At 36.2% G+C, this 22,910-nt stretch overlaps 1 protein-coding gene across 4 annotated transcripts; it reads right to left on the bottom strand.

The window, feature by feature from the left end:
* Positions 1-15,377: 15,377 nt before the first annotated feature.
* LOC110632401 (probable disease resistance protein At4g27220) lies at positions 15,378-19,956 on the bottom strand. 4 transcript variants are annotated; one of them, XM_058133593.1, is made up of 4 exons: positions 19,809-19,956; positions 19,665-19,710; positions 19,237-19,471; positions 15,378-18,656 (listed from the first exon to the last, which is right to left on the bottom strand). In XM_058133593.1, the coding sequence occupies exon 4, from the start codon at positions 18,643-18,645 to the stop codon at positions 15,700-15,702; it is 2,946 nt and encodes a 981-aa protein (XP_057989576.1). In that variant the 5' UTR covers positions 18,646-18,656; positions 19,237-19,471; positions 19,665-19,710; positions 19,809-19,956; the 3' UTR covers positions 15,378-15,699. The 4 variants fall into 4 exon arrangements, with proteins under 4 accessions (XP_057989576.1, XP_057989577.1, XP_057989578.1 ...); XM_058133594.1 differs by having other exon boundaries at positions 19,237-19,370; XM_058133595.1 differs by having other exon boundaries at positions 19,237-19,300.
* Between the last annotated feature and the right edge of the window lie 2,954 nt (positions 19,957-22,910).

Genomic DNA, 22,910 nt, shown 5'->3' with positions numbered 1-22,910 from the left:
CCCCTCCTAGGCCCATCCAAACAGTCATCAATCACAATATGTAAAGTTACAGTTTTGTCCTTATAATTGACTCTTTTTGCAAAAACTATCCAAATAAACTCTAAAAATTCTAAAACTTTGCCCCACGGTCCTTTGGAATATTACTAGGCTATTGCAAAAAGAATCATAATTTTCTGAGCTACCACGAATATTTTATGGATTTTTAATCCCATTTAAGCACTAGAAAATTACGAAAAAGTAAGGTTCAGGTTTTCCTATGCTGATTCCGACTCCTGGGACGCGCTCAAGACATTTGACAATGGTGGGATAGCCAAAATCTCGATCCAATTCGGAGACTTTTTCAGTAGCCGGTCTGTCTAGCCGGAAATTCACAAACCCGGATAACTGTCGGATTTCCACGAGTTAAAGGTACCTACATGAAGCCCGCAACACGGGGGTTAGTATATAATTTTTATGAAATTTTCTAAGCTCATTTAATGCTCGGAAAAATACTACGAAGTTCCGTGGGACCCACCGAAAAATGGTGTCAGAAAATTATGAAATTTATATTGCCGCGAAGCTCTCGACGAGTGGAGCGCTCTGGTACTCTTGGTTTTCTTGTGGGATTCACAGTTTGCGAGAAATCTAGCCCAAAAGTCAAAATGGGCTAAAACTTCCCAGATAAAAATTGGACAAACCGCTCGATGGATTTTAGTGTTCTTGGTGTCTATGGAAAGCTCTCGAGGTGCAGATGGTGTTTGACACAAGACCCGGCCCAATCGGGGGCTAGATCAGCCGAATTTCAGTCGGGAAGCCGAAACGGGGCGCGCTCACATGTGGGTCTTCGCGCGTCGTTTCCGGCCGCTTGGAAGGCCAGCCGGCGGTGGGGAGGCATCGGGGCGGTGCCCTGGCGAGGTAGGGAGGTTGGGGAGGTGGCGGTGCGGCCTGAGGGTGAGGGAGGAGAGAGAAAACGGGAGAGAGAAGAGGAGGGACGGGATGCACGGGGGAAGGGAAGAAAAGAAGGAGAAGGCTAGTTCGATTCCATCGGGACGATCCGGTCCGGTTCGATTCGACCGGTCCAATTTAAGATACAAAATTTTAAATTTTTACTCTGCCTTGGGACCGAAAACGAGGCCCAAAAATTCTGAAAAAATTCTAGAAAACTCAGAAAAATTTGTAAACTCCAAATATATTTTTAGTTTTGCCACGTGGTCTTTAAATTAATTTTTAAAAATCATCAAAGTTTTATATTTTCAGGAAATCAAACCCGATTTCGAAAATCCAAAAAATTTCAAATAATTTCCTAAAATTTAAATAAAATAAAAATATTAATATTACTCACAAAATAATATATTTAAAATTTGGGGTGTTACATTCTTCCCCCCTTACAAAAAATTCGTTCTCGAATTTTTTACATAAGGCAGAATAAAGTACAGAATTATACATTGAATAGATAAGGGTACTTGCTACGCATGTCCCGCTCTGACTCCCAAGTGCACTCTTCCACTGACTGGCTCCTCCACAAAACCTTAACCATAGGGATCTGTTTTGATCTTAACTGCCTCACTTGATAGTCCACTATGGCTACAGGTTGCTCCTCAAACGTCAAGTTTTCTTTCAGCTCTACTACATCCGGCTGTAACACATGAGAAGGATCAGGAATGTATTTCCTGAGCATGGAGATGTGGAATACAGGATGAACGTGGGAAAGGTTGGGTGGTAACTCCAACCGGTAGGCAACTGCTCCAACTCTATCAGTAACCTCAAAAGGTCCAATATACCGAGGTGCCAACTTGCCCTTCTTTCCAAATCTCATGACTCCCTTCATCGGAGAAACCTTCAGGAATACATAGTCGCCTACTGCAAACTCTACATCCCTCCGTCTGGGGTCTGCATAACTTTTCTGCCTACTGAAAGCTGTTTTCAATCGTTCCCTGATTAAAGGAACTATGTCTGAAGTGTACTGCACTAGGTCTACATCATGCACCTTCGCTTCTCCCATTTCCGTCCAACACAGAGGAGACCTACACTTTCTTCCATATAGTGCCTCATAGGGTGCCATCCCTATGCTAGAATAGTAACTGTTGTTGTAGGCAAACTCCACCAAAGGTAGCTGATCATCCCATTGACCTCCAAAATCCAAAACACTCATGCGAAGCATGTCTTCCAGTGTTTGGATTGTCCTTTCGGACTATCCGTCTGTCTGAGGGTGGAAAGCAGTACTAAAGTTCAACTGTGTGCCAAGTGCCTCCTGTAACTTCCTCCAAAACTGAGAAGTGAACTGGGGCCCTCTGTCAGATATTATGAAAGCTGGAACTCCATGCAATCTGATTATTTCTCGAATATAGAGTCGGGCGTACTGTGCAATAGAATATGTGATCTTCACCGCAAGAAGTGAGCTGATTTAGTCAGACGATCTATAATTACTCATATCGAATCATATCCTCGCGTGGTACGAGGCAACCCAGTCACAAAATCCCTAGTAATCATTTCCCACTTCCATTCTGGGATAGGGAGCTCTTGCAGCTTCCCTGACGGGCTCTGGTGTTCAAACTTCACCTTCTGACAAGTCAAGCACTTGGTGTAACACCCCTAAGTTCAGTAGTGCGTTCTACTGTTCCAGTGACCAGTGTTGTCCGGACAGCTAGAATGCCTAGAACTACACTTTGATATGAGTGAGGAAACATAAAATAATGAAATACAAGAAAAGAAAATACAAGAAAAACAAAGGAAAAATAATAGCAAAGAAATGTAACCAAGTTAAGCGAGCCGAGAACCCTAGCGATGGGTGACCGCACCGGGAAGTCACGGCGTAGACCGTTGACTAGCCCTGGACCGCGGGGAACCCTGGAAAATATTTTTAAGATTTAAAAAGACATCAATTGAAGTATAAATGCCATTAGAAATATCAAAGAAAAATTAATTAACTAGTACAAAGAAAAGTGAGAAATCGAAAAACGGACAAAACTCGGTGTTAATGAAAAATCGGGAATGCAACCCGAACAGGGGCATTGTGGTCATTTGACACCTAGAGTTGACTTTTGACACCTAGAGTTGACTTTTGACTTAAATGTCCATGAAATATAAGTGGTATTACATTTTGAAAATTTAATGAAAAATGAAATTGAAGATAAAATGTAATTTAAGGAAAGTTAAGGGCAAAAGTGCAATTAAAAGAAATCTTAAATTAAATCAATTTTTAATTAACTTAATGGAGCACCACGTGGGACATTTAGTGGCCATATAAAGCCACCTTTGGACAGCACAAACTGCATCTTCTTCTTCATTTTTTTTCACTTGCCGAATTGCTCTCCCATAGAAACCTCCATTGATGTCCCCAAACCAAGCACCATGCATCCATTTTCAAGCCATTTTCCACATGAATTCCTTCATTAAATTTAGTCTACACAGCTTGGGAAGTGTTATGGCAGCAAAAAGATGCACGATTGGTGAGGTTTTAGCAAGCTCCAACAGAGGTAAGTGTCCATTTTCTTCCCTTGCTTAATTAAAACTTGTGTTAAGGTTGTGGGTAGTATTTTGGTTGAAAAATTGAAAGAATTACTTGAATAATTATTGGGTGTAACTTTTGGCAGCCATGGAAAGGAAAGGTGAGCAGATTATTCTCACTTGTAATTGATGTTAATTGATGAGAATTAGTGGGGATTAAAGTGCTTAAATGTATAAGAGCTTAATTACCATGTGTATGTGTGAATTGTGCATTGAAAATGAGGTTAGGAAGTCAATATGGGAGATTGAAATATATGTGTAAATTGGGCAGCCTTGATGTGCTTAGGAAGGCCTTAAATTCATGTATATTTAATGTTAATTTAAGAACAATGAGATGTATGTTATTGATCTTGGTTAGTTGGATTAAGTTTGAGCAATTAAATTGTTGTTAGACATGGATTTGATCAATTGAGTGTGATGGAGAATTACTTGAGTTGAATTTGTATTTGGACATTGATTAAATTGCTGGATATTAGTTGTAGTATATTGATATTGGACAATTGACCTAAGTATAAAGTGCATAATGTCTATTAGAATTGCAAAAATTTGCAATGCAAAGTGTGTTAGTAAAAACAGTGTGTATTTTAGGCTCTAAATGGAATTGTGTGACTCCAATTGGTATGAGGCCAATTGGAGGTGAAACTAGGCACAAAATGTGCCAACTTTCATGAAGGAAGCTTACCAAAATTCTGCTTGTAAGGTAGCTTGAAAAATGACCAAATCCGGATTAAGTGCAAATAAGGCCTGAAAATTAACCATTTGGGCAGCAGTTAGTATTTAGGCCATAACTTACTCAAAACAGGTCCAATTGACCTGAAATTTTGACCATGAATAGTTAAGACCCATATCTACAAGTCTTATGAAGACACTAAAGCCCAGAAATGACCATAAGCAAGTCAAAAAGCTTGCACAAGTTTGGGTCCAAAAACTGGCCGAACCTAAAATGACCTAAAGTGACCAATTTTGATGCAATTTGACCAGCAATAGTAAAATGACCATAACTTGGTCTACATAACTTAGAATGACCTGAAATTTTGCCCCGCGTGCAATAAGACATAGATCTACAAGTTTTTAGTTTTGACCGAAACCCGAAAACCGATGGAACTAGGTCGTCCGGCTAGGTCAAACTAGTATCCCGGAATCCAACAAATTGCAAGAAAACGCAATATATATGGAAATGAATTTGGTAACATATACCAACCCTAAAAGGCTACAAATGTGACATATTAGTAACATTAAAACCTAATTTACCTAGAATGCATCGAGGGTCGACATATTAGGTTGACTAAGCAAATAATAGAATTCAGTGAATTAATTATCAAGCATTATCGTTAGAGACAGTTTAAATGAGTACTGAAACACTTCAAATTGTGTTTCTCAGTTAGCAAAGACTCAGCGAAAGGGAAGGAAACACTGAGTCAAGGCCAGGAGACAGTTATCAGAGGTTTGTGCACAACTAGTTTTTAACTGATTTTGTTATGAATATTTCATATGATTAAATGACATATTTTTCTTATGTATTATGTTTAACAAGCATTGGATTTAATTCAATGATTATTGAAATTGTTATAGTATGTATGAATTTAGCTTTGTGAAATGGTATTTCCACAAGTATTAAGTATTGTTATGGATTGAATAAATTATGTTTTGAAAAATTGTGATAGAACATGTTTTGAATTGTGATGGTAAATTTCATGAAAAAATGCAAATTTATGATTTGAATTGTGATGAGCATAAAAATTATTGGATATTGGAATTGACTTTGAATCGAATTGTATTGTGATTTATGCTCACTAAAAGGATTGTGATATTGTTTTATATCTCACTATAGATGCTTGACTAGGTTATTACCCGTCTCTCTCATTTGTTGAGAAGACAATGGAGTTAGTTGTGTTTTGATTACCATGGTACGTGCACTTGCTTAGATTTTTCTCTGATTTGAGGTTAGATCTAAGTTTATTTTATCGTTATGGCCCTTGCTGAAGATTCATTATTGTGATGGTACTGTGCACGATGATTCGACCTCCCCGATCATAGGGAGTTAGAATCTGATTCGACCTCCCCGACCATAGGGAGTTAGAATCACATCGAATATGGCCCTTTCGGATTAGTCTTGCATAGTTAGTGAGATAAAGAATGATTTTTGAGATATAGCATGGTTTTTGAGATACAGAATGGCTTTTGAATGGTAAAGAATTGTGATTTCAATTGTGATTTATGTATAATTGATTTTGTTGGAATTACCTAAATGGTTAGTTATGATTTGATAAATTGAATTTTATGATCGAAGTCATTTTATACAAATGATTCACATTATTGGCAATGAATATTTTGAGTTTTGGAATTTGATGAGTATTTAGATTTCCAAATTATTTACTGTAAATTTTGTCAATGTATATTGTACCATGTTTTAAATTATAGTTGTGCACCACTGAGTTCACCACTCAGCGATAGCTTTGTATGCTGTCACAGGTAAAAAGAGCATAGAGCAGTGAGTAAGTTTCTTTGAAGACACTTTCAGATCAGCTCCAGGTATATCATAGGTATACCCATGTACATAGGTTTTGATGTATGCATGTAATAATATGTATGTAAATTATTTGAGCAGTTGTATAGAAACTCTTGTAAAACATTTTGGTATGTAATTAAATGTAAATTATTGTAAATGTAAATTTGAGATTTCATTTACTTGAATAGTTTTGTAATATAAATTTTGAGTCTTATAATCAATGAAATATTTCTTCACGATGAGATTAGTTTGAAAATGAATTGATTGTTTATTGAGAATTGAATTGTGAATTGAAATAAAGTTTATTGGAGTTGTATTTGAGAAAACATATTGGGAGCATTTTCTTTTGCAGGATTGAAGAACTGTTTTCTCAAAATACAGCCGGCACTTTGCCGAAATTTTAAAAAAAAAATTTTGTAACACTAGATTTTAATCTATGACTTAAATTTCCCGAAAATTGTTTTAAAATCCCTTGTAGTATATTTAATGGATTATCGGTAGAAGAAGTACGGTAATTCATTAGGTATACTATGGGATCATGTTACATCTTACAGAGGAGTAGGGTGTGACACTTGGACACAAAGTCTGCTATGTCTCTCTTCATGCCATTCCACCAATAGCTATCTTTCACATCATGGTACATCTTGGTGGAGCCTGGGTGGACATTGTATAATGTATCGTGTGCCTCTTGCATGATTTCATTTCTGAGATTGTCCGCATTGGGCACACATATCCTAGAACCTTGCAGTAGGACGCCATCATTGGCAAATCCAAACTCACCACCTTCACCCTGCTGTACTCTTTCTATGATCTTCATCAATTGTTGGTCTCTGTGCTGTGAAACTCTAACACTATCTCGCAGGTCTGGTCTCACTGAAAAATGAGCCAACAATACCCCCTCATCTGAGAGATCTAGGATTAAACCTTGATCCGTTAACTCATGTACTTCCTGAATCAACGGTCTCTTCTCCGCTGATATGTGCACCAAGCTGCCAGAAGATTTTCTGCTCAAAGCATCTGATACTACATTGGCCTTCCCAGGGTGGTACTGGATGGTGCAATCATAGTCTTTCAGAAGCTCCATCCATCTCCTCTGTCTCAAGTTTAAATCCCTCTGTTGGAAGATGTACTTCAAACTCTTGTGGTCGGTGTATATCTCGCACACTTCATCATACAAGTAGTGTCTCCAGATTTTTAGTGCAAAGACTACAGCCGCCATTTTCAAATCATGGGTAGGGTAGTTCTGCTCATGCCTCTTCAGCTACCTTGAAGCATAAGCCATTACTTTTCCATTCTGCATCAAAACACACCCTAAGCCAACTCTGGAGGCGTCACAGTACACGGTATATCCTTCACCACTCATCGGTAGTGTCAATACAGGGGCAGTGGCTAGACACTCGTTAAGCTTCTGGAAACTCTCCTCACAATCATCTGTCCAAATAAATGGAATATTCTTCCGAGTTAACTTAGTTAGGGGAGTCGCTATCCTGGAAAAATCTTGCACAAAATGCCTATAGTAGCCAGCTAGACCTAGGAAACTTCACACCTCAGTGACTGTTGTAGACCTAAGCCAATCAGCTACAGCTTTAATTTTCTTGGGATCCACTTGAATACCTTCACTACAAACCACGTGTCCCAAGAATGAGATGCTTTCTAGCCAAAATTCACATTTTGAAAATTTGGCAAATAGCTGGTGCTCCCTCAAAGTTGTAACACCATCCTCAAGTGCCACACGTGTCCTTCCTCGGTCCGAGAGTATACCAAAATGTCATCTATGAATACGATGACAAAATGATCCAGGAATGGCCTGAACACTCTGTTCATCAAGTCCATGAAGGCTGCTGGTGCATTAGTGAGTCTAAAAGACATCACCAAGAACTCATAATGACCATATCTTGTCCTGAATGCTGTTTTGGACACATCCTCATTCTTGATTCTCAACTGATGGTAGCCTGATCGCAGGTCTATCTTGGAAAAGAATCTAGCTCCTTGGAGCTAATCAAACAGATCATCGATCCGAGGAAGTGGATACTTATTCTTCACAGTCACCTTGTTCAGCTGTCTATAGTCAATACACAACCTCAAGGACCCATCCTTCTTTCTCACAAATAGAACAGGAGCATTCCAGGGTGAAGTGCTCGGACGTATAAAACCCTTGTCTAAAAGGTCCTGTAGTTGCTCCTTTAACTCTTTCAATTCTGCTGGTGCCATCCTGTAAGGCGGCATTGATATGGGGTTTGTACCCGGCACAACATCAATGCAAAACTCTATTTCCCTTCCTGGTGGCAACCCTGGAAGCTCCTTAGGGAAGACATCCATGAATTCTCTGACAATAGGAACATTTTCCATGTTGATACCTTCTACAGATGTATCTCTTACCAATGCCAAATACCCTTGACATCCACGCCTCAACATTTTTCTAGCATTAATTGCTGACACCAAATTATATGGAGCTACGCTCCTGTCACCATCAAAGCTAAACTCTTCCACACCAGGTATGTGGAAATACACCTTTTTGTTTCTGCAACCTAAAGTGGCATAATGAGTTGCCAACCAATCCATTCCCAAGATTACATTGAAATCCATTACTGGTAGAGGAACCAAGTCTGCTGGGAGGATCTTTCCATCCACTACTATTGGGCTACCCGGAAAAACCATAGCTACATCTACGTTGTCACTAAGCGGGGTTGCTACAGACAAAGGACATTCTAAAGTTGTAGGGTTCCTACCCAATCTCATGGCAAACACTGGGGAGACAAATGAGTGCGTAGCACCCGGATCTATTAAAACACGAGCCTCATAGGAACAGACTAGAAGAATACCTGCCACAACTGCATTGGAAGCCTGAGCATCCTAGTGGGTCAAGGTGAAAACCCGAGCTTGACCCCTACCGTGGGTGGCAGAACCTTGATACTGACTTATACCTCCTGATCTGCTTCCAAATCCACGTCCCCCTTGTCCTTGGCCCTGTTGGCCACTGAACTGACTGCCTGCCATGCTGGAAGCACTAGGATACAACTGACGAGGAACATTTGCAACAAAACCCTGTGACCCCATCTTTGGCTCACTGAACACTGGGCATTCCCTAGTAAAGTGACCTGGTTGGCCACACCTGAAACATACTCCTGAACCCATCATACAAGGTCCTAAATGTCCTCTTCCACACTGTGCACAAGGTGCCAAGGAGAGTCCTGAACCAAACCCAGAACTACTGTATCCCGAACTGTGACCACTGCTGGATCCGTATCCTGGTCTGAATCCTCGAGATTTGTGTCTAAAACCACTCATCTTATTCCTGCTTCTTCCTCTATAATTAGTTTGGCCACCACTATCCGTAGTACCCATGTGGGGAATACCTAAAGAACCCTCTACTCTATTTTTCTTTGCCCTTCCGCTGTCATCCACAGCATAGCTAATTTCAATCTGTCTTGCTCGATCAACTACCACATCAAAAGACTGATCAGACATCATGGCCAGGTTTGCATACCTCCTGTCAAGCCCCTTTAGGAATCTCTTCACCTTTATAGTTTCTGTAGCTACTGCTATAGGGGCATACCTGCTCAGTTCTAGAAATTATGTAGCATATTCATCTACAGACCTACCATTCTATCTTAAGGCCTCAAAGGCCCACTTCTTTTGATCTCTGAAACTTTCTGATACAAATCTGTTGATAAACAGTTCTACAAACTGGGTCCACGATAAACCCTTCATCCGAGGTAATATGTAGTCATTCATCCATTGTCTGGGCATAGGCCCCATGACATGCTGCATACACTCTATAAGTCTTCTATTAGTCAACTGCAACTCTGTTCCTGCCTGTCTGCAGGAATCCAAAAACCGATATGCATCGTCTGACACATCATAAGTACCAGGCACCAACTTCTTGAAATTGACTATCTGTTTGTAAGGTTCCCCTCTTGGTGCGGTGGACTGCTGCTGTTGGGGAGGATGGACCATATACTATACCATCATATCGATGGTTCTCTGTAAACCAGCTAGATTAGCTGCCATTGGGTCCATGGGACCCTGTGCCATAAAAGACTGTTCCTGAACTGGTGGCAGTTGCTCTTCTACTTGAGCAGCTCTAGGCCTCCTACCCCGCCTCCTCGGGGCAGGCGCCTCATCCTGTGCCGACACCTCGTCAGGCACATGCAGTTACAGTGCGATGGCGGCTCTCACCTTCTACGCATTTTCCTGAAATTCAGCAGCATTAGCCCACAAAATTTTAAAACTGCATATTAGACAGCTCTATAGACTCATATTTATACACAATATATGAAACAGAAACTAGAAGCACAGATGACAATGCAAGACGAATGTGGACCTTATTTTTCCACATGTGACTCCTATTAGACTCTTCCCAACACTTTAAACAATTTTTCCCTATGAATCTGGAGCCTAAGCTCTGCTACCACATTTGTCATGACCCAACCTATGGGCCGGACCGGCACTAGGACCTGGGCCAACCTAAAGCCCCCGAGGCCAGTAGTAAGCCTAACTATTCCTTAACACAACTCTAAGGCCCATTGGGCCCAATTTCAAGAATTCAACCGGACAGAGTCCGGCCATAAAGTGGACCTTTCAACGAGGAGTTTTTGACTCACCTGACCTATAAACACAATATATAATCAACTGGGGAGCTCAGCTCACCTCCACATACTCAAATATCATAAAAATAAATGGGAGCTCAGCTCCCTCATCCAGTCCATCAAACATGCATATAATAATAAGTTTACAGGTCCAACATGATAATTATATTACAGACCCAAATCAAATAAATATTTCTAACACATGCGAAAATTCTAGGAGTTAATAGAATTACACAAACATTTATAAACAACCTGCGAAGGAGAAAAGCAGGTTAACCACAACAAAACTCCTCCTGTAGCATGAAAAATAATGAACAGGAGTGAGCGTTCGACTCAGAGAGTAAAATATCAATTTTAACCATAATCTCTATAGCTATCTAAAGCTAATGCACCCTGTAGAGTGAAATGCAACATCGGCAATATTTTCACATCATAACAGCAAAAAGATAATTTGGAGCACTCACACACCCGATAATGTCAAACAATACATATATGGGAGCTGATCCTGTCTGACTCTCTTAATCCAAAGCGTGCGGTGAAGAACTCAAGCTCGGACTTCCACTTAATAAACCAAATCAGGGTCCCAGTGAAGAACTCAAGCCGTGTCTACCCCGAAGGACTGGGTCCCAGCGAAGATCTCAAGCCGTGTTTACCCGTCCTGTCCATAGCCAACACTACACCACACATACGCCAACTTACGCACACTGCTCCAAATTACCACAACAACATCCATGGCAATTAACAGTTATGAATGCAACATAAAACGTGCCTAGAGTTTAACTACATAGATATTTACATATAAGTGATGCATGGGCATACTTGAACATATAATAATATCGAAATTACAATTAAAATTTAATATTTTACTCACAGACTTGACAGCAGTCACTGTGGCGACTGGGCGGAGGAAGAAGACTGTCCCAACTCACCTGACAATTTTATTATTATTTAATACAATTGACTCAATACAAACTAAGAAAAGACCAAATACGTCCTAAGTCGTGCTGAAAATCTGGCAGAGTCTCCCCTATACCTAGGACCTACCCAACCTGCAAATGGGTTTAAAACACACTTCTACACCCACTAACCATACACTCACAACTCAATCATATCACACAGCCCCTCCTGGGCCCATCTAAACAGTCATCAATTACAATATGTAAAATGACAGTTTAGCCCTTATAATTGACCATTTTTGCCAAAACTACCCAAATAAACTCTAAAAATTCTAAAACTTTGCCCCGTGGTCCTTAGCAATATTACTAGGCTATTGCAAAAAGAATCATAATTTTCTGAGCTATCACGAATATTTTATGGATTTTTAATCCCATTTAAGCACTAGAAAATTACGAAAAAGCAAGGTTCGGGTTTATTTATGCCGATTCCGACTCCAGGGACGCTCTCGGGACGTCTGACAATGGTGAGGTAGCCAAAATCTCGATCCAATTCGGAGACTTTTTTGGTAGCCAGTCTGTCTGACCAGAAATTCACAGACCTGGACAATTGTCGGATTTCCATGAATTGAAGGTACCTACATGAAGCCCACAACACGGGGGTTAGTATATATTTTTTACGAAATTTTCTAAGATCATTTAATGCTCGGAAAAACACTACGAAGTTTCGTGGGACCCACCGAAAAACGGTGTCAGAAAATTTTGAAATTTATATTGCCGCGAAGCTCTCGACGAGTGGAGCACTCTGGTACTCTCGGTTTTCTCGTGGGGTTCACGGTTTGCGAGAAATCTAGTCCAAAAGTCAAAATGGGTTAAAACTTCCCGGACAAAAATTGGACAAATCGCTCGATGGATTTTGGTGTTCTTGGTGTCTATGGAAAACTCTCGAGGTGTAGATAGTGTTTGACACAAGACCCGGCCCAATCGGTGGTCGGATCGGCCCGATTTCGACCGGGAAACCGAAACGGCGCTCCCACATGTGGGTCCTCGCGCGTCGTTTCCAGCCGCTTGGAAGGTCCGCAGGCGGTGGGGAGGCGTCGGTGCGGTGCGCCTGCGAAGTAGGGAGGCTGGGGATGCGGCGGCGCGGCCTGGTGGTGAGGGAGGATAGAGAAAACGGGAGAGAGAGGAGGAGGGACGGGACGCGCGCGGGAAGGGAAGAAAAGAAGGAGAAGGCCGGTTCGATTCGATCGGTCCGATCCGATCCGGTTCGATTCTGCTGGTTCAATTCAAGATACAAAATTTTGAATTTTTACTCTGCCTTGGGACCGAAACGAGGCCCAAAAATTTCGAAAAAATTCTAGAAAACTCAGAAAAATTCGTAAACTCCAAATATATTTTTAGTTTTTCCACGTGGTCTTTAAATTAATTTTTAAAAATCATCAAAGTTTTATATTTTCGGGAAATCAAACCCGATTTCGAAAATCCAAAAAATTTCAAATAATTTCCTAAACTTTAAATAAAATAAAAATATTAATATTACTCACAAAATAATACATTTAAAATTTGGGGTGTTACAATGGCTATTATTTGATCACCCACAAAATATTAATAATAAATATCTTAATTTATAATTTTTTTAGGTGTTAATAAATAAATTAATTAATTGCAATATATGTATTAGTTTATTATTTTTAAATTATTTGGCATATGACAATAAAAGAATAAATAAAGTAAAAAAACTCATGGGACACATAGCAATTTTTTAAATATTATTACTAAAATTTTTAAATTTTAAATATAATAAGAATTTTTTTTAAAATAAGGGTTTAAATTTATCTTTTAGTGAGTAATCATTTAAATATAAATATGTATATACTAATAGAATTTTTTAGATAATTCACTCTTTTTTAAATTGATTAAAAGTGTAGTTAAAAATGGTTAATTTTTTTTAGATATTATGATTGGTAGAAATTTTAAAATTTTAAAAAATATAAAAAAATTTAAATAACTGTTAATATATTTTTATAAGAAGATTTTAAAAGTTAAAACTCAAAATTTTTAGATAAAAAATTAATATTGAATGTGATACCTTAATTACTGTATAACAAAATATAAAAAAAAACTTCAAAAAAAGTTGTGCCACTTAATTTTTTCACGTACCTTTTTTTGATTAAGTGACACACTCTTCTTTTTAAATTTAATAAAAATAGTGTTAAAAACGACTAATTGGTAGAAATATTATGATTAGAAGATATTTTAGAAATTTAAAAATTTTAATTTTAAATAACTATTATTATTTCTATTTTTTTATAAGATAAGATTTTAATAGTTAACATTCTAAAATATTTAGATAAAAATTAATTTTTAATGTAACAAATTAATTATTATATAATAAAATTAAAAATAAAATAAAAATTATGCCACGTGATATTTTTAGGCATTTTTATTTTATTATGTAGCATAATTCTATAAAGTTATTTTTAAAGCTTCACTTTAATATATATATATTCCTTTTCTAACATTAAAAAAAAAAAAAATGCCGTATCCTTGTATATGGGTCAGTAGCCTTCTCATGGGGTGGCTATTGTTTGATCACCCACCAACTGATCGGGCAACAGACATTTTGAGATGAATTTCTGGTTTAGAATTTAATTACGTACACCATTTTAGCAAATAGAAATGCTAGAATATACTATGCTAAAATAAAATTTCTAAAAGGCAGATTTTAATATGCAAATTTATTAATGAAATATATTATATATTTATGTAATTTACAAAATTATTAAAATCAAATATTAGCCTTAATTATATTTAAGGGTGTGTACTATTTAATTTAAATCCCCAATCAAATTAAAATGATTTTTATATAGTTTTATCTGATTTAGTTTTATAAAATAATAATTATAATTACTATAATATAAGTGTTTATATAATATATTTATAAATTCTTTTTAAACTTTAGAAAGTTTGTTAAAATTTGAAAAATGGATTAAAAAATAATCATGTCAATTTTTCATGAAAGTGACTTAATTTGTTATTGAATAAGAAAAATATTTTTATTAACCGATAAATACAATCAATAATGATTTTTTTTTTGCATATATATAATTAATCAGGCTTCATTGAATTGGTCAAGTAGCTGACCCAACAAACACAATTCTCAAACAGATTTTATCCAATTAGATGAAGGTTGACGCAAATCTTGAAGAAGTAGAAGAGATAGCGTAGATCAAAAGCAACTCAATAAGGAAATATAAGAAATACAATAAATTATTTACATTTTAAGAATTATTATTTTTTTTAACCTTCAACATTTATAATTAATATCTAAAAAAATATTTCTATTTATAATTAATTCTTACTTATATCAACTGCTAACACAAACTCATCCCATAATTTCAAATGCCAATCTTAGCTCATTTTTAGTCAGTACAATGATTCTTGCAATTTTCAACAAACAAGAACAGCAAGGATTTAACACAAGGGATAAAACTACAATTTCTTAAACAGCCGTATCATTCTCACTGGATTTCACTTACCAACCCGTCCGCATATAACAGAAGCTCTTTACCCGATAGTGACACAAAACGCATGAAGCAGAGATATAGAGCTCACTGGATTTCACTTACCAACAACATCTGGGGACGGCACCTGACCTTCATTGAGTATGGAGACTATCTTCTTCACTTCTTCAGTGGTTCCATTCAACATCCGAATTCAATTCAAAACAGAAAAATAAGTAACCTCCTTCCACAATTTCAAATTACATCACCCACTGAAAAATCCATCCGCATCACCCATAAATCTCACATCACTCAAACCTCACCCAAAAAAAAAGAAAAAGAAAAAGAAAAATTATCAGCTAAACAAAAACAGTGCTCCACTTGGTTTTCAAGACACTAAAAGAACAAGGAATTTCATATTCCTCAGATTGATCAAACACATGCAAGAGTACATATATAAATGATCAGATATGAAAAATATAAAATGAAAATTAAATAAAGTAAAAAGGAAATGATGGATGGAAACTCGCACATTTCCAGTTGCCGCCGACGAAAAACTTCCTGGCCATCGTTCTTCGAGATAGTGATCTCCGATTTCGCTCGCTCGAACTTATAACCACACCTTCAAATATGGAGACCTCACACTCCTACTCCCATTGGCTGATGAAACTCCATCTTATAACATGTCTTATGTCCTGCTTCAATTATTTTACAAAATATCATAAGAATTCGCAAAGGGGAAAGAGGACATCCTTGGCGTCCGGATGGTCAAACTCAACAACCAACTCCCACCATTCTCTAGGATAAATTCTGATAGCTTGAAGAGAAGGGAGAGGGGACAGCTGGCTATGGTCAGGCAAGAAAAGAGAAAGTGCTATCCTCTCAAGATTTAGACAATTCCGTACTCCAATTGTTTGGAGAGAATCGCATACTATTTCTCCACTACATATGCTTTTCAGTTTTGGCAACCCATGCAATTCAACCCTCCTTAATTTTGGGACAAAGATGAATCTGCTGCCAATATTGCCGTTGACGCTTTCTTGTCCTTCTTCCGATGCTATCAACTCCTCCATGTTATCACAATTTGTTACAGAAATCACTTTCAGATTTTGAAGGTCTAACATCAAGCTCTGAGGGAACAGCTTCTTCATACTTGGACAATCCCATATTTTAAATTCTTTGAGAAGGGAAAAGGTACCATACGGCAGTGATAATGGTCCTGTTAATGGAATGTCCCCGTTGAACTTCCTCCCTCCTTCACCAAACAGGAAATATAGATCCTTCAAATTGCGAATTTGTATAATCTCAAGGGTTTTAAACACAGAAGGGGGGGAGGACAATGAAAACAAATGCTCTAGACCCTCACAATCTTCAATTTCAAAGTACTCCGGTTCAATTGCATATCGGAAGCATAAGCCGCCGCTTTCAATGTTGCATCCATCAAAGATCAGAGATTTCACTTCTCTTGGGAGAGATAGGGCATTGCCCCCTTCGCTGATACTGCAATTATTAAAATAAACCTCAGAATCATCAAAATAGCTTCCATCCATTTGTTTGCTTTGTCCTACAAGAAGTCTGCATCGCATTTGACTGGTTGAAGGTTTACAAGTCATGAAGGTGTTCAACTCACCAACACCGTGGAAACGGCATTCCAATTCTTCCAACTTTCTCAGCGATGCTACTTCCTTTCCTTCAACTGTGAAAGAAAAGCCAAGGCGGAGGAATCGCAATTGGGAAAGCTTTGGTAATATCCCTGGTTGCAACTCCTCTATGTTTGTGCCACAAAGATCCAAATACCTGAGATTGGACAACAATTTTATTCCTTTAGGCACTTTTTCCACTCCAGAACCATAGAGATCCAACCTCTTCAATGCCCTAAGCGCTGCTAATGACGGCACATGCCTTAAATTTTTACAGTCCCTAAGTAATAATGCGCTTAGATTCACCAAATGAGAGATCGACGTTGGCAACTTTTGAATAGCAGTCCAAGAAAGATCAAGCATCTTGAGACCATGCAATTGCTTGAAGAAAGAATATCCAATGAAGCTCAAATTAAAATTGTTACCCAACAAAACAGTTGAAAGATTAGGACAGCTGGGTGAATAACCGGAAGGAATCTTACGTATATCTTTAGAACTCAATGAAATTCTGAGAAGATCTTTTGACCAGTTTCCCCACTCTGGCATTTCAGATAACTCTTCATCATTTTTAACAATTACTCGTGCATCTGCGTTCATTATTTGGATGGCCATATTTTTAAGCAATTTATGCATCTTCACTGTGTAAGTATCTTCTTCTTTTTCTAACAAGCAAAGATTTAGAAGTTTGTTGAGTATGGTACGGCCCTCATTGAATTCTTCTCTCCTGCTTTCTCCTTCTATTACTCCCACATCAATCAATAACTCGATCATTCCTTTTCTTATACCATACCAACTTCCTTGATATAATGCACAATATAAGAAACATTGTTGTAAAGTTGGATCATTCAAATAATCATAGCTACGTTTCAATTCGTTGAATATCTCCAAATTCTCTTGCTCTGGTATTGATCTTCTTAATTTGTCCAATGCATTACTCCATTCATGTATGTCATCCACTTGCTTCATGTTTCTTGCCATTACTTTAATCCCAAGTGGCAAGCCCTTGCATTCTAATACAATGGACTTTGCAATCTTTTCTAGACTAGGCATTATTTGATGCCCCAATTCCTGCAAAAATAGCTCCCAACTTGCATCTACTAAAAGAGGCTTTACTTTGAAATTCTTCTGGCAATCCATCTTTCGACACACATTTAAAGATCGAGTTGTGAGAACCAACTTGCATCTTTTCATGTTATCAGGAATTCCTACCATTTCAAGGGGAACATAATTCCACATATCATCCAAAATTAAAACAAAATTTTTATCCTTCAACACCTTGAATAATCTGGCTGCTCTTATATGCTTATCATCCACACTTGAAAGGTCTAGATTCACCATTCTTGCAATGGTGTCTTGCAATTTATGGATGCTAAAATCTGGCGACACAGTAACCCAATAAACATAATGAAATGGGCTGGGAGTTCTTAAAAGTTCATTATTAACATGTTTCGCCAATTCAGTTTTACCCACTCCCCCCATCCCATAAATGCCAACCTTTGAGACATTATCATCATCCCTTAAACAAGAACAGATCTCTTTTATATGTGTTTCAAACTCCTCACCCTTTAACTTTGCTGTCAACAACTTCTCTCCTTTGGTCTCAACAAATTGCAAAGATTGTCCAACATGGTTCTCTACATTATCTTCCATTTCAAGAAGAAAAGAAGTTCCAGCTTCCCCCACTTGTTGTTCAATCTCCTGAACTTCCATTTGCATCCTTTCTTCGTCTTCCACTTCATGATTTTGTTGCCTTGAAATTGGATTGTACACCTCATTGTTGCTTGAACTCCTCATAGTTTTACGTCTTTTGTTTGCTCCTTGGATTGCTTCAAGAGCTGCTTCTTTGACATCATCAGGCACACTATCGCAAATTTGAATGCCCTGCCCTGGAATTCCTGCTAAATGAGATTTGATCCTTGAAATTGAAGGACTCCCCTTGAATACATTTCCGCAGAATTTACACTTCAAATGATTACCAATCCCCTCAACATACTCCCAAAACATTTGATCTTTCGGTCTTCCCATTTTTGTTTGTCCTACAGACAATCAGAATAATGTAAGTAATGCACAGTAATAGAGGTCTGCCAAAAAAAATGGGAAGGAAAAACCAATTTCTGTCCAAGGCATTGCAAGTTTTAAGTCAAAGATTTTATTTGGGAGTTAGAACAAGAAGCAATACTGAAGCTCGACCAAGTTATAAATTTTTCGTGGGTATAGAAGAGTGAAGAATGGATTACCAAACTTATTTACAGGGTAAAATAGCAAAATATAAGTGATGTGTCATTTAAGGGTTCTTCTGAGTATGAGCTGTGTTACATCATAGTTTTCATGATCTTATTCCACATGTTTCTTATTCATTTACAAGATGAATAATTCAAAATATTCTCTATTTATCTATTTGTTATGGGAAAAATTCCAAAGGGAACATGGGAAACTTTATTCTGCAAACTATTATTTATGCATGGGTACTAATGAACAGTGGAGTGAATCCGTTATTTGTGTTTGCCAGGTAAATAATACTTGTCAAAGCATCATTACCATTATAGAAACAAAAATTTGGAAGAATCAAATGAAAACTTAGAATCAATGAAAAGAAAATAAATATAAGCTAAGTACCTTGACTGAGAAGAATTTCTCCTAAAGACTTGCTTGAATCAGAACAGGCACCAAATGATGCCAACTTTGATTGCAGATAAGTGAGACAAAGCAGAGAGATCACTGTCTGTCAGTGATTAATCAGAGATGTTCTCCTTTCAAACATAGATTAAAGAGATCTATTAAAGGCTTCATCAAGCATGCAAGTTTGTTAGAGGATATGGGTCTCATTCATAATATGACTATACCTCTCGATCTGAAATAAAATAATAAAATTTTCTTCAAGTTTATTAACTAGCAAACTTCAAACTAGCAATAATAAAACTATCAAACTTCAAAAAAACCTAGCAAGATAAATAAATATAAATATTTATCAATATGTTAAAGAAGCAAATAAAACTAGCAAACTTCAAATGATAGTAACTAGAACATAAATAAATATAAAGTACCTGGTAAAATCAAGATGTTTCTCATACAGATCTGAAGAAAGGGCAGCTGCATAGAAAGTAAATCAAAATCATATAGAACTCACAAAATTCAAATGAAAGCAGCTACAACATAAAAACATTATATATATATATAAAATAAAGTACCTGTTCCAATCAAGATAATTATCAAAGAGATTTGATCAAATCAAAAGAAGGAGGGGCAGATGCAAATCTTGAAGAAGAAAGAAGTGATAGGGAAAGTAGATCACTAGCGACCCAATAGAGAAATATAAGAGTCGACGAATGACTGCTAGTCGTCTATACTGAATTATTGTAGGGAAAATTATTATTTAGCCCCAAAATTTTAATAGAATTAATTATTTTATTTTTATATTTTATTATTAAATTATTTAATTCCTTTCTGAAATTTTTATAAATTTATATATATCAAATTATTATTTAGTCTATTTAATTTAATAAAATTAATTAATTGATTTATATATTTTAAAAATATTATCATTTATTCTCTTTAATTTAGTAAAATTAATTAATTTGTCTTTATATTTTAAAAAATATATTCTTAGATGAAAATTTTATATTTTTTTATTAGAAAATAATTATTTCAAATAATCACCTTAATTACTTAGATATTTAGGAGAATTGATTAATCCTTTTGCACGTATAACTTGTATCAATATTTATCAAAAGCTGAAAAATAAAGAGAGAATGAGAGAAAAAAAGGGTGTGATGCTGTGGGAAAGAAATAAAGGGAGAAGAAGAATAAAAAAACAAATAAGGAAGAGATGGTTAAAGCAATTTGAATATAAAAAAATAATATGGGAAATTAAAGAATTAATCAAATTAAATTATAAAAATTAACTAATGTGCTTTTTAAAATATGTGGATTAATTAATTAATTTCACTAAAATAGAGAAACTAAATAGTAATTATTTAATTGATAGAAAATTTAATGGATGAATTAAATAGTTTAACAAAATTAAAATATAGAAATTAAATATAAAAATTAAATAATTATCCTTATCAAAATATAAGAATTAAATAATAATTTTTTATTAGCATATTATGTAATTATGTCCTTCTCTAAGTAACCGGATGATGAATTGGTTTTGTTACTGGATACTTTAGGGTTTCTTTTCAGGGTTCGATTTTATTTGGGCATAGGCTTGAAGTTTAGCTAGGCCTCATTGTGCAATGGGTCTTGAGCCATGCAAATTTATTGGTATCTTGATATTTTCTTTTTTTTTTTTCAAAAAAAAAAAAAAAGACAAATCTCATATGGTGATAAAAAGCCTACACGAAAAAAAAAATCTATTTGATATTATTATTGAAAAAATATTTTCTTTTAAATATATCAATTAAAGAATATAAAAAAATAATTTAAAATTAAATTTAATAAATTTTAATTAAAAAATATTAAAATAATAAAATATATTTTTTTCCAAACTGTTTTTTAATTTCTTCGGTTCTTTTAAATATAGAAGGGGAGGAGGACAATGAAAGCAGACACTATAGACCATCACAATAGTATTTCAGCTCAATTGCTTTTACCAAGCATGAGCTGCTACTTGCTTTGCAATAAAAAAATCTCAGATATTTAACATCATTTGAATCATGTGCAAACAAAACAGGCAGATCATTAAAGTGGCTGATCAACTATTTGAATCTTCTGTATGTACATGGCATAAATCATAGGAATTTAATTAGAGCTATTAAAATTTGGAAGGTTTGTTTTTCATCTATATGAAATCTACCTCATTTCTTTAGTAAAATTGGCTGCTAACTAATGAAATTATATATAGACCATACCATGGTATGTTATTTTTCCTCAACTACTAGATTCCTTTGTAATTTTTTTCCTTTTCTTTCCTATTAATGCTATGATTACATTTTTCTTTAAAGGCTTACCTCTATAGCAATGATTGCATTTCAGACAGGAGAGAGAGGCGGAAATCCAATTATTTTAGCGATGAATGTGAGAAAGGAGTAATTCAATATTTCGAACCAGATTCCTAGGTTTGCCAAACCATGAATTGATTATATTTGATACTTTTGCTTTATCAAACAATCTTTGCAGGACAATATACTTGAGTAAAATGATATCCTTTAAAAAATTTGCAGAGGAAATGAAGAGCTAATGGACCCTCTCTATATTTGATTATTATAATCATTTTCTTAACCTGAGAGCATAGAAAAGGACTTCAGGGTATGGTCAGTGGTGATTCAGAATATGCAGTTAAATATTTTTAGTAATTTATTGAACTGTGATGTTTCATCTAACCTAATGGCTTAACCCACCGGCCATTATCATTTGTAGGGTCTAGGTTGTATTTTGGCGAGACAATTAAGTTAAAAAAGTTGGCTGGAGGGTACACTACACATTCCTCAGCTAGACATTCTAGTTTCTCATCTTGAGTCATTGTTCTGGCTAGGGTTATTTAGGCTTAAAGAGAGAAACGGTGGAAATTGTTGCAACAAAGAGCTAATTTGGCTAGATGGGATCAAGAATTATGTTTTTTTAAGTAAAAGATTAGAGTATTGGAAACCCAAATCTATCAGATGAATAATGTGCCTTCAACCATTGTATAAAACCAAGTAAGACGATTATAATTCTTCCTTGCTAGACACAGACTGGACCATATGCAATTGAAAAGAGGAATTTGTTCCCAATCTTAACCTATACCTTAAAGAAGGCATCCAGAGGAATTCTTGACCAATCCATTAGTTTTAATTTACTAATCAGTACAGCCACCTCTTAGCATCTCTCACTGAATTCTAACCATTGCTTCTAAACATCGCTATTAAAGTTGATTTCCATTAATTGACTTGATTTTCCCTCGCGTGAACAAAAAATGAAAGTGGTCCAACAGCCATCCTCTAACATAAAAATAAGTCCCAGAGAGAAGAAACCTCAGGATTCTTGGTGGTCCTAAATGGCCGACCACCTTTTAATCTTATTACAAGCATAAGTTGGATTGGTCAATTTTAGGCCTATGATTAATTGCATTAGTGGCAATTGTCCTCTTCTCTTCCATAAAAGATAAAAGAGACAGAAAACTCCTTGCAAGCGTGTTGTCCCACCATAGACTTTACTTTTGGGTCGTCTTTGTATGTTATATGAAGTTAGGAAACTTCATCTTCTCTTTGTTTTTACCTTGTTTCTCTTTGCATGATTTTGCCAACTCAAACCTTGTTTTCTACTTGCTTAATTACTTGATTATCAAGCTTAATTAAAAGAATTGTGAAAAT

This window comes from Hevea brasiliensis, chromosome 14, assembly GCF_030052815.1.
Source record: "Hevea brasiliensis isolate MT/VB/25A 57/8 chromosome 14, ASM3005281v1, whole genome shotgun sequence".
NCBI classification, from domain to species: domain Eukaryota; kingdom Viridiplantae; phylum Streptophyta; class Magnoliopsida; order Malpighiales; family Euphorbiaceae; genus Hevea; species Hevea brasiliensis.
The sequence above is the reverse complement of the archived record's forward strand: the minus strand, read 5'-3'. Positions and strand labels throughout refer to the sequence as shown.

Excerpts from the sequence above, each read along its gene's own strand:
- LOC110632401 (XM_058133592.1), bottom strand. The coding sequence starts at position 18,645 with ATGGGAAGACCGAAAGATCAAATGTTTTGGGAGTATGTTGAGGGGATT.